This window comes from Ranitomeya imitator, chromosome 4 (assembly GCF_032444005.1).
Source record: "Ranitomeya imitator isolate aRanImi1 chromosome 4, aRanImi1.pri, whole genome shotgun sequence".
Classification (NCBI taxonomy): Eukaryota; Metazoa; Chordata; class Amphibia; order Anura; family Dendrobatidae; genus Ranitomeya; species Ranitomeya imitator.
The window spans coordinates 274,945,073-274,960,877 of NC_091285.1; the positions used below are offsets into that span (position 1 = coordinate 274,945,073).

Consider the following 15,805-nt stretch of genomic DNA (forward strand, 5'->3'; position numbering starts at 1 on the left):
TGATCATGGTCCTAATGAAGTCCGGCGAGAGCCCTGCCTGGGTTAGAACCCAGGTTTCAAGGGCCACGCCGTCAAATTGAGGGCCCCTGAGTTCTGGTGGTAGAACGGGCCTTGTGATAGAAGATCCGGGCGGTCGGGGAGGCGCCAGGGGGAGTCTGCTGTAAGTTGTACGATGTCGGCGTACCATGTACATCTGGGCCAGTAGAGTGCGATTAGGATGGTTGGAACTCCCTCTTGCTTGATCTTCCTCACCACTCTGGATATCAGGGGGAGGAGGAGGAAAAATGTACAGGAGCTGGAACTGGGTCCAGTCCTGAACCAGAGCGTCTGCTCCGAGCGACCGCGGATCGTGTGCTCTGTCCATGAAGTTGGAGACCTTGGCATTGAAGTGGGATGCCATTAGGTCCACATCTGGGGTCCCCTAGCGATGGCAGATCTGGCGAAAAATTTTGGGATGAGACCACTCTCCCGAGTCTATTCCTTGTCGGCTGAGGAAGTCCGCTTCCCAGTTTTCCACACCCAGAATGTGGACCGCCGAGAGAACCGACCCGGTGTCCTCCGCCCAGTGGAGGATGTGTGACACTTCTCGCATAGCCTGGGTACTGCGGGTCCCTCTTGGTGATTCATATATACCACAGCCGTGGCATTGTCCGACTGTATTCTGATGCGAGAGGCTGCCAGTAAGTAACATAGTAACATAGTAACATAGTTAGTAAGGCCGAAAAAAGACATTTGTCCATCCAGTTCAGCCTATATTCCATCATAATAAATACCCAGATCTACGTCCTTCTACAGAACCTAATAATTGTATGATACAATATTGTTCTGCTCCAGGAAGACATCCAGGCCTCTCTTGAACCCCTCGACTGAGTTCGCCATCACCACCTCCTCAGGCAAGCAATTCCAGATTCTCACTGCCCTAACAGTAAAGAATCCTCTTCTATGTTGGTGGAAAAACCTTCTCTCCTCCAGACGCAAAGAATGCCCCCTTGTGCCCGTCACCTTCCTTGGTATAAACAGATCCTCAGCGAGATATTTGTATTGTCCCCTTATATACTTATACATGGTTATTAGATCGCCCCTCAGTCGTCTTTTTTCTAGACTAAATAATCCTAATTTCGCTAATCTCTCTGGGTATTGTAGTTCTCCCATCCCCTTTATTAATTTTGTTGCCCTCCTTTGTACTCTCTCTAGTTCCATTATATCCTTCCTGAGCACCGGTGCCCAAAACTGGACACAGTACTCCATGTGCGGTCTAACTAGGGATTTGTACAGAGGCAGTATAATGCTCTCATCATGTGTATCCAGACCTCTTTTAATGCACCCCATGATCCTGTTTGCCTTGGCAGCTGCTGCCTGGCACTGGCTGCTCCAGGTAAGTTTATCATTAACTAGGATCCCCAAGTCCTTCTCCCTGTCAGATTTACCCAGTGGTTTCCCGTTCAGTGTGTAATGGATGAAGTGATGGAAGGCCCTCAATGCCAGGAGGATGGCACGAATTTCCAGGATGTTGATGGGCATGGTCGCTTCCACTGGGGACCACTTGCCCTGTGGTGTAGGTGCACTGCACCCCAACCCGTCAGGCTCGCATCGGGGGTCAGAACCTTCCACTGACCTGTGAGAAAGATTTCCCCTTTGCTAGCAAGGTTGGCTTGAGCCACCAGTGCAGGGACCTCCTGGTTGACAACGTTAGCCGGAACTCCCTGTCGAAAGAGAAAGGGTTCTTGTCCCAGGACTTGAGGATGGCTAGATGGAGAGGCCTGAGGTGAAACTGGGCAAATGGGACCGCTTCTATTGTTGCCCCCATCCTGCCGAGGACTCTCATGGCAAACCGGAGAGATCGAGGGGGTTTGCGGAGGAGGGCGCGAACTCCTAGGCGAAGAGCCAGTGCCTTGTCCTTGGGAAGTAGCACTAGACCCCTGGAGGTGTTGAATAGCATTCCCAGGAAGGTCAGGGACTGACTCGGGGTTGGTGACGACCTTTGTAGGTTGACTAACCAGCCCATGCGACTCAGGGTGTCGATTTTGATTGAGACGCTGAGCTCGCAGTCCTTAAAGGGAACCTGTCACCCCGTTTTTTGAGATTGAGCTATAAATACTGTTAAATAGGGCCTGCGCTGTGTGTTCCTATAGTGTATGTAGTGTACCCCGATTCCCTATGTATGCTGAGAAATAACTTACCAAAGTCGCCGTTTTCGCCTGTCAATCAGGCTGGTCAGGTCGGGAGGGCGTGGTGACATCGCTGGTTCTTCCTCAGCTTTACGTTGGTGGCGTAGTGGTGTAGTGGTGAAGACACAGCGCGCGATCTGCGCTGTCATCCCTTTCGTCGGTGGGGGCGGCCATCTTCCTGGGGCCGCGCGTGCGCAGATCGAGTGCTCTGCTGCACGGGGCTTCAGGAAAATGGCCGCGGGATGCCGCGCGTGCGCATTAGAGATCGCGGCGGCCATTTTCCCAAAGCCGAGTTTGCATCCCGCGGCCATTTTCCTGAAGCCCCGTGCAGCAGAGCACTCGATCTGCGCACGCGCGGCCCCAGGAAGATGGCCGCCCCCACCGATGCAAGGGATTACAGCGCAGATCGCGCGCTGTGTCTTCACCACTACGCCACCAACGTAAAGCTGAGGAAGAACCAGCGATGTCACCACGCCCTCCCGACCTGACCAGCCTGATTGACAGGCGAAAACGGCGACTTTGGTAAGTTATTTCTCAGCATACATAGGGAATCGGGGTACACTACATACACTATAGGAACACACAGCGCAGGCCCTATTTAACAGTATTTATAGCTCAATCTCAAAAAACGGGGTGACAGGTTCCCTTTAAAGGTGGGAGCCTTGAGTAGATCGTCCAAGTATGGAATGACTACTATGCCTCTGGAGTGCAGGACGTCCATGGTGGCTGTCATGACCTTGGTAAACACTCTGGGAGCCGTGGCGAGTCCGAACGGGAGAGCCACGAACTGGAAGTGGTCCTGGTCGATTGCGAACCTGAGAAACCTATGATGGGCAGGTGCAATCAGTATATGCAGGTATGCGTCTTATGTCTATGGAGGCGAGATATTCTCCCTTCTCCATGGACGCAATGATGGACCGAAGGGACACCATGCGGAAGTGATGGACCCATACATATTTGTTGAGTTGTTTTAGGTCCAGTATGGGCTGCACGCTGCCTCCTTTCTTGGGGACTACGAATAGATTGGAGTAGAACCCTCCTAAGCACTCGGCCGTGGGGACTGGTACTATGACTCCTGCTTGAAAAAGCGAGGAGACCGCTTGTCGGAAGGCACGAGCCTTGGCTGTTGGTTTTGGGGGGTCAGAGAGGAAGAATCGGTCCGGTGGGTTGGAGGTGAACTCTATCTTGTAGAAGACACTAGTTCCCTAACCCACCTGTCTTCTGTAATAGACAGCCAGACTTGATGAAAGAGCAAAAATCGGCCGCCTACGGGTGTGGTGTCTTCCGGATTTCGTTAGTCATGATGAGGAGAAAGTCTGAGATTTTCCTCCTCTGGGCTTAGACTGGGCTGCTTCTGACTGCCAGGTCTTGTCCGACCTTTGCGTCGATCGTGAGTTGTTCCTGCATGGGGAACGGTTACGATTTTGTGCTGGACGTGAGACCGACCAGCCCGAGGAGTTCCGAAAGGATTGGAATAGAGTTTGGTTACGCTTCTTGTAAGTGCGTTTAGGTTTCAGTTGGGGAAGAGAGGTACTCTTACCCCCGGTGGCGTTGGATATCATCGTGTCCAACTGTTCACCGAAAAGTCGCCCACTGAGGTACAGGAGGTGCGTGAGGGACTTCTGTGAGGCTGCGTCCGCTTTCCATTCCCGCAGCCAGAGGATACGCCGAATTGTGATGGCGTTTGATGCTATCCCCGCTACACCCCTTGCTGAATCCAGAGCTGCATGAAGCATGTAATCTGCTACGAATGCTATTTGAACCGCTTGGTCCGACAGCTCAGGAGTGGATGCTTGGAGGCCAGCTTGTAAATTTTTGACCCAGGCCAGAATGGCCTTGACAGCCCAAACTGAAGCAAACGCGGGAGCTAGGGATGCCCCTGCAGCCTCGAAAATTGAACGAGCCATGCGTTCTACCTGCCGGTCTGCTGCGTCCCTGAGGGTTGAGCTATCTGGCAGTGAAAGGAGGGTCTGTGCTGCTAGTCTAGAGACTGGGAGGTCCAGTGCGGGTGGGTCTGTCCATTCCTTGGTATCCTTCTGTGGGAAGGGGTACCTCGCCTCCAGATATTTGAGATTAGGGAATTTTTTCTGAGGCTGCGAGAGCTGCTTTTTAAGGATCGCCTTAAACTATGGGTGGTTAGAGAAAACCTTACACGGCTTCAGAGGTCCTTGAAAGGAAATCTTGCGTTCTGGGGCCTCTGGTGGCGGATCAGAAATGTCCAGCACCCGATGGATGGAAGAGATTAAGACCTCAACTAGCGCTGTATTGCTAGGGGGGATTGGGATCAGGGACCCCTCCGTTTCCTTGTCTGAGTCACAGAAGCCTTCCGAATCCTGTGTATCACTGAGGCATCCCCTGCTGGGTGAGCTGGGGCGGAGGCCTTCTCTGGTTGGGGATTGCAGAGATCTGCATTGTCTGCCCCTGGAAGGGGACGGTCTAGATGACCTGGAACTACGGTGTCTTTCCCTAGAAGGGGATGACCGTGTGCTAAGGGATGACGCAGATGGACTTGACCTATGGGTCCGCTTGCGTCCTGACCTAGACGTGGATGTGCCAGGGTCATCCTGTCCCTGAGTCAAGCTCTCCCTTTGCTGGGTAACGGTCATAGCCGAGGCATGACTCTGCAGAGCCTGAAGCAATGTGGAGGTTAGGTTATCTATAGACTGCGTCATAGATTGCGACATCTGAGTGACCCATTCCGGCATGGCATTAGACACCAAAGCGTTGGTAGGGGCTTCTTGGGGCTCTGACACAGTAGTCCGAGTGCAGTCCTGGCAGTGCGAGTACGTGCTGCCACTGGGGAGAGCGGTCCTGCAGGCTGTGCAGAATGCATAATAGCAGTCCTGCCTGGTTCTCTTGGACCTTGAGCCCGGCATAGTGCACAGAGTGCAGAAGGGCTGGCTATGCAGAGGACCTTACAGGGGTAGCTATGCAGAAGAACCTATAGGGGAGCCTTTAGGGAATATGGATTCACAGCCGAGTAAAACAACCCAGCTGTGATCTTACCCCACCAGTTGCCCCTAGTTCCAGCACCAAAGATCCACAGTCCTGTGCCCCCCGGAGACTGGCTGGCCTGGTCCTGCTGACCGGGAGATGCAGGGATAATCCTTGCTGCAGTAGAAATGGGCGCCGATGAGAAGGGGGCGAAGAGCTGAGAAAAAAGGCAGCAAAGCTGTGTAAAAACGCGCCCTTTCTGTCTCGATCCGCCCCCACTATGACACTGTAGAGTGTCATATTTGTCATCCGGGGGCGGGCAGGAGGCAGCGGCTTCAGCTAGGCCAAAGCTGTGGCCTAAATTATATGCCTGATGCCCAGAAAGGCTCCAGGCCGGCGCGAAAGTCCGGGAGGGGGTCGGATCTGAACCAGAGTCCCCGGATTTAAGGCAGGATTGGGGCGGGGCTATAAGCGGAAGGGTGGGGGCCATGTGAGGTGTCCCCCTGAGGCAGTATAGAGCTGGTGCTGCCGCAGAGGGGTGCAGGGAGCCCTGTGTCTATTGTGCCATGCCTGCCTTCAGGGGGCTTTATCCTCGCCTTGACCTCGACCCAGAAACCAAAAGGAATTGGGGAAGGAGGGGGATCTCGACTTCGAACCAGCACCCGAGGGACTGGGGAAGGAGCGACATGGGGAATAGCCATCTCGACTTCAACCAGGCACCCCGTAATAGGGGGCCGAGGAAGGAGCCATGCCGGGAGTCTCACAAGAGACCCACTTTTCTTTATCTGTAATCCGTCGGAAAAAAACAGGGGAAAAAAAAAAACGGTGTAAAAATTTTTAGGTGTGCCTCCTATGCGACACTAAGCAAAAACTGGAGAAGGAGGACGCCGTCCAGGGGTGTATAGTGCAGAGGAGGGGCCATGGTTAATCTTTTTCAGATTATGCATAGTGTCGCCTCCTAGTGGACAGCAGCATAAAATCCATGGTCCTGTGTCCCCCAATGAGACGACAGAGTAAATATGATTTTTTTATTTTCACGTCTCTACGTTGTAAATTTCTGTGAAGCACTTGGGGGATGATAGTGCTCACCATACATCTAGATAAGCTCCTCGGGGGGTCTAGTTTCCAAAACGGTGTCACTTGTGGGGTTTTCCACTGTTTTCCACTGTTTAAGCACATCAGGGGCTCTCCAAACGCGACATGGTGTCCGATCACAGTTAATTCTGCATTGAAAAAGTCAAATGGCGCTCCTTCCCTTCCAAGCTCTGCCATGCGCCCAAACAGTGGTTTACCCCCACATATCGGGTATCGGCCTATTCAGGAGAAATTGCACAAATTTTGTGGTTCATTTTCTCTTTTTACACTTGTGAAAATAAAAATAAAAAAAACTGGTTCTCAAGTAAAATGTTTGTAAAAAAAAAAAATAAATGTTAATTTTTCCCTCCACGTTGCTTTAGTTCCTGTGAAGCACATAAAGGGTTAATAAACTTCTATAATAATAATAATAATAATAATAATAATAATCTTTATTTTTATATAGCGCTAACATATTCCGCAGCGCTTTACAGTTTGCCCATATTATCATCACTGTCCCCGATTGGGCTCACAATCTAGAATTCCTATCAGTATGTCTTTGGCATGTGGGAGGAAACCGGAGTGCCCGGAGGAAACCCACGCAAACACGGAGAGAACATACAAACTCTCTGCAGATGTTGTCCTGGGTGGGATTAGAACCCAGGACCCCAGCGCTGCAAGGCTGTAGTGCTAACCACTGCGCCACCGTGCTGCCCTAGAATGTGGTTTTGAGCACCTTGAGGGGTGTAGTCTTTAGAATGGTGTCACTTTGGGGTATTTTCTGTCATGTACACCCCTCAAAGTGACTTTAAGGCTATGTGCACACTTTCAGGTTTTTTCGCGGTAAAAACGCTATAAAAATCATTAGAAACACATATATTATACATTCAATCATTTAGAATGCATTCTGCATGTTTTGTGCACATGGATGCGTTTTTTTCCACGAAAAAAACGCATTGCGGTAAAAAAATGAGCATGTTCATTATTTTTGCGGATTTTCTGCGTTTTTCCCGCAATTCTATGCATTTGGGGAAAAACGCACAAAAAACGCGTGAAAAACGCGTGAAAAACGTGGTAAAATCGCGGTAAAAACGCATGCGGATTTCTGGCAGAAATGTCCTTTTTTGTCAGGAAAATTTCTGCAAGAAATCCTGACGTGTGCACATACCCTTAGGGTATGTGCACACGTTCAGGATTGCATCAGGATTTGGTCAGGATTTTTCATCAGTATTTGTAGCCAAAACCAGGAGTGGGTGATAAATGCAGAAGTGGTGCATATGTTTCTATTAGGCCATGTTCACACCATCCTTTTTTTAATGCGGAACCGCCGCGATTTTCCCGCTGCGAGTCCGCAGCTGTTTTCCATGCAGGGTACATTACAATGTACCCTATGGAAAACAGGAACTGCTGTGCCCACATTGCGGAAAATCCCCCAAAAAAGCCGCGCTGAATAGCTGCGGTAAAAAAGAAGTACCATGTCACTTCTTTTTGCGGAACTGCAGCGGTTCTGCACCCATTGACCTCCATTGTGAGGTCAAACCCGCAGTAAAACCCGCAGACGAAAAAAATATCTGCGGGTTTTCTGCGGTTTGTGGTGCAGAACCGCTGCAGTGTGGCTGCCCCCCCGTGCTCCAATCCCACCCCCCCTTGCTCCGATGCCACCCCCCCCCCTAATCTCCCCCCCCTTATACTTACCGGGCCTCCCGGTGTCCGTCCGGCCGTCTTCTCCCTGGGCGCCGCCATCTTCCAAAATACGGCCGGCAGATTCGTTCCAGGCACATTTTGATCACTGTGATAACCTCACAGTGATCAAAATAAAAAAAAAGGTAAATGTCCCCCCCCCCCCTTATCACCCCCATAGTGTAACAATAATAAAATAAAAAGATTTTTTTTTTTTTTTCCCCCACTACAGTTAGGGGTAGGGTTAGGGGTAGGGTTAGGGTATTTTCAGCCATTTTAACCCTAAAAAAACTTCCTAGAAAACACACAGAAACTGCACTAAAAACCGCATCAAAAAGCACCAAAAAACGCACCTGTGTTTTCTGCCAAGAGCTGCGGTTTTTAGTGCAGAAAAAACAGCAGGGAAATCAGGAACGTGTGAACATGGCCTTATACTTTTCCTCTAATTGTTCCACTCCTGGTATTGGCTACAAATACTGATGAAAAATCCTGACCAAATCCTGATGCAATCCTGAACGTGTGCACATACCCTTAATGTGAGATGGTCCCTAAAAAAAAAGGTTTTGTAAATTTTGTTGTAATAAAATGAGAAATCGCTGATCAACTTTTAACCCTTAGAACTTCTTTAAAAAAATGTTTCCAAAATTGTGCTGATGTAAAGTAGACATGTGGAAAATGTGTGACATATCTCTGTGATTTAAGGGCATAAAAATTCAAAGTTTGAAAATTGCTAAATTTGACATATTTCCGTTTTTTTCGTAAATAAACGCAATATCAAAGAAATGTTACCACTAACATGAAGTACAATATGTCACGAAAAAAAATCTCAGAATCAGCGGGATCCGTTAAAGCGTTCCAGAGTTATAACCTCATAAAGTGACGGTGGTCAGAATTGTAAAAATTGGCTCGGTCATTAAGCTGTAAATTGGCTCTGTCACTAAGGGGGTAAATGACTTTTGTTTATCCCCGCATGGCATGAATAAAAAATAAGAATGTCCAGTGAAGCAGCGGTAACGTAGGACACATTCAGCTGTGAGGATTGCAGAGCTGGTCGTAACTGCTGTCTAAGTTCTGCATTACCACCACCTACTTGGGCATGTGCAGTGCGCCGATGAAGCGGTATACACCCGGCTTACTGAGATTTATCAGGTAGCCAGAAATTTGCAAAAAGCTGGCAGTGATGGCGATGCTCTTGTAAATGTTGTTACTCACGCCCACAGAGGTGTGATAACATGATTAATGGTATGACAAGTCTGGAGAAAACAGCTTTGCTTATATACTGCTATCTTTAAATACATTATCATCGCTGTCCCCAATGGGGCTCACACTCTAAATTCCCTATCAGTATGTCTTTGGAGTGTGTGAGGAAACCTGTTTAGAATTGAGAGTCCTCAGTGGTTGATACCTTTTAATGGCTAACTGAAAAGATGGTAAATTGCAAGCTTTCAAGACGCGAAAGCTTGCAATTTGTTACCATCTTTTCAGTTAGCCATGAAAAAGGCATCAATCACTGAGGACTCTCAATTCTAAATTTTTTTCTATCCACTTGCTAACACGGTACCAAGATATATATCTTTCTTGTGAGGAAACCTGAGAACCCATGGGAAACCTACCCACACACGAAGAGAACATACAAGCTCCTTGCAGATGTTGTCCTTGGTGGGCTTTGAACCCAGCGCTGGAAGGCTGCAGTGCTAACCACTGAGCCACCAAACCCCTCATGAATAACTCATTAAGTATCACCACCGCAGTTATAAAATTTGCTTTTCGTATATACAGAAATCAATAGGACAATAAAATGGTCTTGTTAGGAAGGGTATAATGGTAGCATTAAACACATGGTGGCAGTTTGGTGGGCTCCCTTTAATTGCTTTGGTCTCATAAAGGTGTTAAACTCAGATCAGCCTGCAAAAGAAGCAAGGCCAACCAAAAGCATGCCAGCAGGGCTTTTCGGAGTGGAGATACTTTGTAAAACTTAATATTCTGTAGAAGTTAGGATACTTACTTTTTCTTGACTGCATTTCAAATTGACTGAGGAATTGCTTATTGCACGGAGTGACAGCAGGATTCTGCCCATGTAGTTCTCTCTTAGGTAGCAAATCCATGAGCTTCTTTGACGAAGACTCTGAACCAACACAAATCAGTGCAAACCTTTGTGAGATTACGGGGGAAAAAAAAAACACAAGCATTAATAAACATAACAGCAACTACAAAGACACTTTTTTTAAAGGGGTTGTCCTGTCTTAAGCTACAAGTCTGCAGACTTATAGATCCTAACATCACGAGCAGAGCGCGGTGTGAGGATTCTCTGATGTCATCACAATTCACCATCAAACTATGTCAGTGCCACATTTAGGGGTCTTTATCTAGAGCTGAAAATTACTTTGCATATCAATTTTCAGAGGTGTTTATTTTAATAGAATGTCTCAACTCACCCTTTCGACTGGCCATTTGCACGATTTTCGTAAAATTTTATTTCCAAAATATCATTAACACCCAGAGAGTGAACCGCATCAGTCAAGTCCTCATCCGTTGTCCACTGAAAATAGGACGAAGCACAAACAACTTAAGATTCAAGTAGAAATACAAATGTTAAAGGTACACACAATGATAGCTGGAGGCTGAATACCCATTTGGCTAACCCACAATATATATGCAAGTTCAGTTTGGCTACGCAGGCAAGCAGCATAAGCAGACACCTCTGGAAGCAGTCTATTTCCCCTGAGAATAAAAAAAGGGGGGGGGGGGGGATTTAAAATTCAAACTACCAGACCCTCATTTCCTTGACAAGGTTTGTTGGCAGACATTCAGGAGGACACTATATACATCAGAGCTCCCAATTGAGGAAGCTAGTTAGGCTAAATGCCACTGCCGGGTATAGCTGAGGTTTGCCAGCGTCCAGGAGAGACATTATTATTTCAAGTATTGCAGTCCTTCACTTATGTGGCAGGTTTTTGCTATATTTCCGCATGTGACAGGGTTTTGAAAATATAACAGCACTATGCACTTTATTAATATAAACACTGTTTAATGTGTTTTTTTTACTTTACAAGATCTAATCAGGAAACAGTGTCTGTGATTTACCTGCTGCTACTAGTTACTATCCCTGGTCCTTGTTTCACTATCAGCTAATTTTTGAGAATTTCCCCTTGTTTTATATTTTACATTTTTTTTTAACTATTTCTGAATAAAATATATATTTTAATACTTTTTTTTGCCTATGACTCTTTATCCCTGTTGAACATATATGGGATTTTGTGTATTCTGATTTATTTGAGGTTGGTATTATACCTAAATGGAAATTAGATATGTATAGGATTCATACTGCCCAAAACTGTGGGAAGCATGTGTCAGAACTTTAGGCTCCGGTCACGCTATCAGTATTTGGTAAGTATTTTTAAGCCAAAATCAGGAGTGGAACAGTCAAGAGGAAAAGTATAATAGAAACACGTCACCACTTTTCGATTTTGTTCCTCGCTCCTGGTTTTGGTTTACAAATACTGAGGTGAAATACTGACCAAATACTGATAGTATGACTAACATTAGGTGCATGATGGTAGTCAGTCATGTTTTTAATTTAAAGGGCCACTGTCACCCCCTCCAGCCGTTATAAACTAAAAGATCCACCTTGTGCAGCAGTAATGCTTCATTCTAACAAGGTGGCTATTTTAGTTTTGTGTTCATGTATTACTAAAATAAAGCGCTTTGAAACTTTTCAAAAATACCTATCTTTGTCCACGGAGGCGGGTCTGAAGCCTCCTCTGTGAAGCGCCCAACTGCCGTCACTCATCTCTTCTGGGGCGATAGTCGCCGCCCCCTGCGCACTGTTCTTCTTAAATCCGGCGCCTGCGCAGTGCGTGCCTGCCTGGGGCAGGCGCATTGAGAATTGGCAGTCATAGCTCAGATGCCGGGTTCCTGACTGCGCCTGTGCGGGCAGTGCGTCCACCCTCTTACTGAATCCCCGCCCCGCACTGTGTTATGCATTATGCACAGTGCGGGGCTGGGATTCCTGGGCATGCGCACTGCGCTTGTCAGATGCTCCCCCAGGTTCCCCGCCTTCCAGCGTCGGTCTGTGCAGGAATCTGCCCAGGAATCCCAGCCCCGCACTGTGCATAATGAATAACAGTGCGGGGATTCAGTAACAGGGTGGCTGCACTGCCCGCACATGCGCAGTCAGGAACCCGGCATCTGAGCTATGACTGCCAATTCTCAATGCGCCTGCCCCAGGCAGGCACGCACAGCGCAGGCACCGGATTTAAGAAGAACAGCGCGCAGGGGGCGGCGACCATCGCCCCAGAAGAGATGAGTGACGGCAGTTGGGCGCTTCACAGAGGAGGCTTTCAGACCCGCCTCCGTGGACAAAGATAAGTATTTTTGAAAAGTTTCAAAGCGCTTTATTTTAGTAATACATGAACACAAAACTAAAATAGCCACCTTGTTAGAATGAAGCATTACTGCCGCACAAGGTGGCTCCTTTAGTTTATAACTGCTGGAGGGGGGGGGGGGGGGTGACAGTGGCCCTTTAAATGAATTATATGATAACGCATTGGCTTCCTTGCAAATCTTGGAAGGGGAGCAGATGCTTAGCTCAGGAGTCAGCGGTAAGTTCAAAGACATACTGTATTCTCACTTGCGAGAATGGAGTTCTGCAGGAATTCAATTTTTTTTTTTGCTTTGGACACTGAAGTGAGTATATATTTGCAAATATTTCATTATAAAAAGGTGATATTTCAATATACATGTAAAAACAATTTACAAAGGATAGCTCGCTCAATAAAATTCCAATTAACACACCATGCAAGGCTTCATAAATGTCAGTGGTAGGCAGGGGTCACACTTGCGAGTGTGATGCGAGTCTCTCGCATCAATACAACCTCCTGTCGCCTCCAACACAAAAATATTGCCAGAATCCGTCCCTTCCTCAGCCCACAATCTACTAAAACTCTTGTGCATGCCCTCATCATCTCCCGCCTCGATTACTGCAACACCCTCCTCTGTGGCCTCCCCGCTAACTCCCTTGGGGTCGTATCTGAAATATTGTTTTGTCATTAGCAGTTGGGCTCACACTTTGATCAAGAACCTCACTTTTTTACTTGTGTACCAACAGTGGAAATCATATATTTAACAATTGCAGGGTGCCATTGCTTGGTGTTTGTAGTCCCAAAGAACGTTAAAAGGGAACCTGTCACCAAAGCAGAGCCAGTCAGGGCCCAGGTAACAGCTGCCTCTTTGAGACGAGTGACAAACCGGAACGCTGCAGAAGGAATGAAGTTCATTTTCTCCCTCCAGAATTTGGCTAAGTGCAGGTGTCGGTCAGGTTAATAGTGCTGTTAACGTGCAGATTTACCCAATATCTGTATGTTAATAGCGTTTTTTCTGGTGACTGGTTCCCTTTAAAAACACATTCATTGTACTTGTATTGAGGCTGAAAAGACAATTACTCATTCATTGCTCATGACAAATATACGGTACTTACCCATGTTAGATTTCCAATATACAGAGCAATTCTTTTTCCTGGATATGTAAATATAATATTGGGTGCTGACCCTTTCACTACATCATCAGAGACAGATGCTGCAAGGTTGTCCATATAGTCTCGATCTTCAGGAGCATCTCCGTTATTTGCAGAAGGCGAGATGACATCTTCATACAGCTCAATCTGCTCATGTGCCCCATATTCTGCTTCCTACAAGGGAAGAGTACTTACACTTAGAGTGAATCAGAGTTGGTAGATTTACATAAATTAACATAAAGAGCCGATCGAGTTGTGCCAGCTTCTAGCCTCCCAAGGAGGCTATTGAAACAAGGCAAAAGTTAAAAAAAAAAAAAAAAAAAAAAAAAAAAACGTTTAAAAATCAAACAGTAAAATAAAAAAACTAAACATACAAATATTTGGTATCCCCACGTTCAGAATCGCCCGATTAATCAACAAAAAAAACCTGATTAACCTGATCGCTAAACTGCATAGGAAGAAAAAAATTTGAAACACCAGAAATACGTTTTTTTTTTTTGTTGTCGCGACATTGCATTAACCCCTTCATGACCTTGGGATTTTTTTCATTTTTCCGTGTTCGTTTTTCACTCCCCTCCTTCCCAGAGCCATAACTTTTTTATTTTTCCGTCAATTTGGCCATGTGAGGGCTTATTTTTTGCGGGACGAGTTGTACTTTTGAACAACATCATTGGTTTTAGCATGTCGTGTACTAGAAAACGGGGAAAAAATTCCAAGTGCGGTGAAATTGCAAAAAAAGTGCAATCCCACACTTGTTTTTTGTTTGGCTTTTTTGCTAGGTTCACTAAATGCGAAAACTGACCTGACATTATGATTCTCCAGGTCAGTACGAGTTCATAGACACCTAACATGACTAGGTTATTTTTTATCTACGTGGTGAAAAAAAATTCCAAACTTTGCTAAAAAAAAAAAAAAAATTGTGCCATTTTCTGATACTCGTAGCGTCTCCATTTTTCGTGATCTGGGGTCGGTTGAGGGCTTATTTTTTGCATGCCGAGATGATGTTTTTAATGATAGCATTTTGGTGCAGATACATTCTTTTGATCGCCCGTTATTGCATTTTAATGCAATGTCGCGGCGACCTAAAAAACGTAATTCTGGAGTTTCAATTTTTTTTCTCGCTACGCTGTTTAGCGATCAGGTTAATGCTTTTTTTAAATTGATAGATCAGGCGATTCTGAGCGCGCCGATACCAAATATGTGTAGATTTGATTTTTTTTATTGATTTATTTTGATTGGGGCGAAAGGGGGGTGATTTAAACTTTTATATTTTTTTTATTTTTTTCACATTTTTTTTTAACTTTTGCCATGCTTTAACCCCTTTCTGCCATTAGACGTACTATTGCGTCCATGTGGGGTGGGCTTTACTTCCCAAGGACGCAATAGTACGTCATATGCGATCGGCAGCGCTCACGGGGGGAGCGCCGCCGATCGCGGCCGGGTGTCAGCTGTTTATCGCAGCTGACATCCGGCACTATGTGCCAGGAGCGGTCACGGACCGCCCCCGGCACATTAACCCCCGGCACACCGCGATCAAAGATGATCGCGATGTGCCGGCGGTACAGGGAAGCACCGCGCAGGGAGGGGGCTCCCTGCGGGCTTCCCTGAGCCCCCCGCAGCAACGCGATGTGATCGCGTTGCTGCGAGGGTCTCACCTCCCTCCCTGCTCCCTCCAGCCCCGGATCCAAGATGGCCGCGGATCCGGGTCCTGCAGGGAGGGAGGTGGCATCACAGAGCCTGCTCAGAGCAGGCACTGTGAAGCAGCCTGCACTCCTATCAGATCAGTGATCTGACAGAGTGCTGTGCAAACTGTCAGATCACTGATCTGTGATGTCCCCCCCTGGGACAAAGTAAAAAAGTAAAAAAAAAAATTTCAAATGTGTAAAAAAAAATAAAAAAAAATATTCCAAAATAATGAAAAAAAAAAAAAAAATATTATTCCCATAAATACATTTCTTTATCTAAATAAAAAAAACAAAACAATAAAAGTACACATATTTAGTATCGCCGCGTCCGTAACGGCCCGACCTATAAAACTGGCCCACTAGTTAACCCCTTCAGTAAACACCGTAAGAAAAAAAAAAAAAAAACGAGGCAAAAAACAACGCTTGATAATCATACCGCCGAACAAAAAGTGGAATAACACGCGATCAAAAAGACAGATATAACTAACCATGGTACCGCTGAAAACGTCATCTTGTCCCGCAAAAAACGAGCCGCCATACAGCATCATCAGCAAAAAAATAAAAAAGTTATAGTCCTGAGAATAAAGCGATGCAAAAATAATTATTTTTTCTATAAAATAGTTTTTATCGTATAAAAGCGCCAAAACATAAAAAAATGATATAAATGAGGTGTCGCTGTAATCGTACTGACCCGAAGAATAAAACTGCTTCATCAATTTTACCAAACGCGGAACGGTATAAACGCCTCCCCC

At 46.5% G+C, this 15,805-nt stretch overlaps 1 protein-coding gene across 4 annotated transcripts in view; it reads right to left on the reverse strand.

The window, feature by feature from the left end:
* CPSF6 (cleavage and polyadenylation specific factor 6) overlaps nucleotides 1-15,805 on the reverse strand; it is a 67,889-nt gene that overhangs the window by 39,624 nt on the left and 12,460 nt on the right. For all 4 annotated transcript variants that reach the window (XM_069764638.1, XM_069764637.1, XM_069764636.1 and 1 more), the window contains exons 2-4: nucleotides 13,333-13,542; nucleotides 10,292-10,395; nucleotides 9,862-10,007 (exon numbers count right to left, since the gene is read on the reverse strand). In XM_069764638.1, coding sequence (XP_069620739.1) covers nucleotides 9,862-10,007; nucleotides 10,292-10,395; nucleotides 13,333-13,542 — 460 coding nt within the window. The remainder of the gene's footprint in view (nucleotides 1-9,861; nucleotides 10,008-10,291; nucleotides 10,396-13,332; nucleotides 13,543-15,805) is intronic.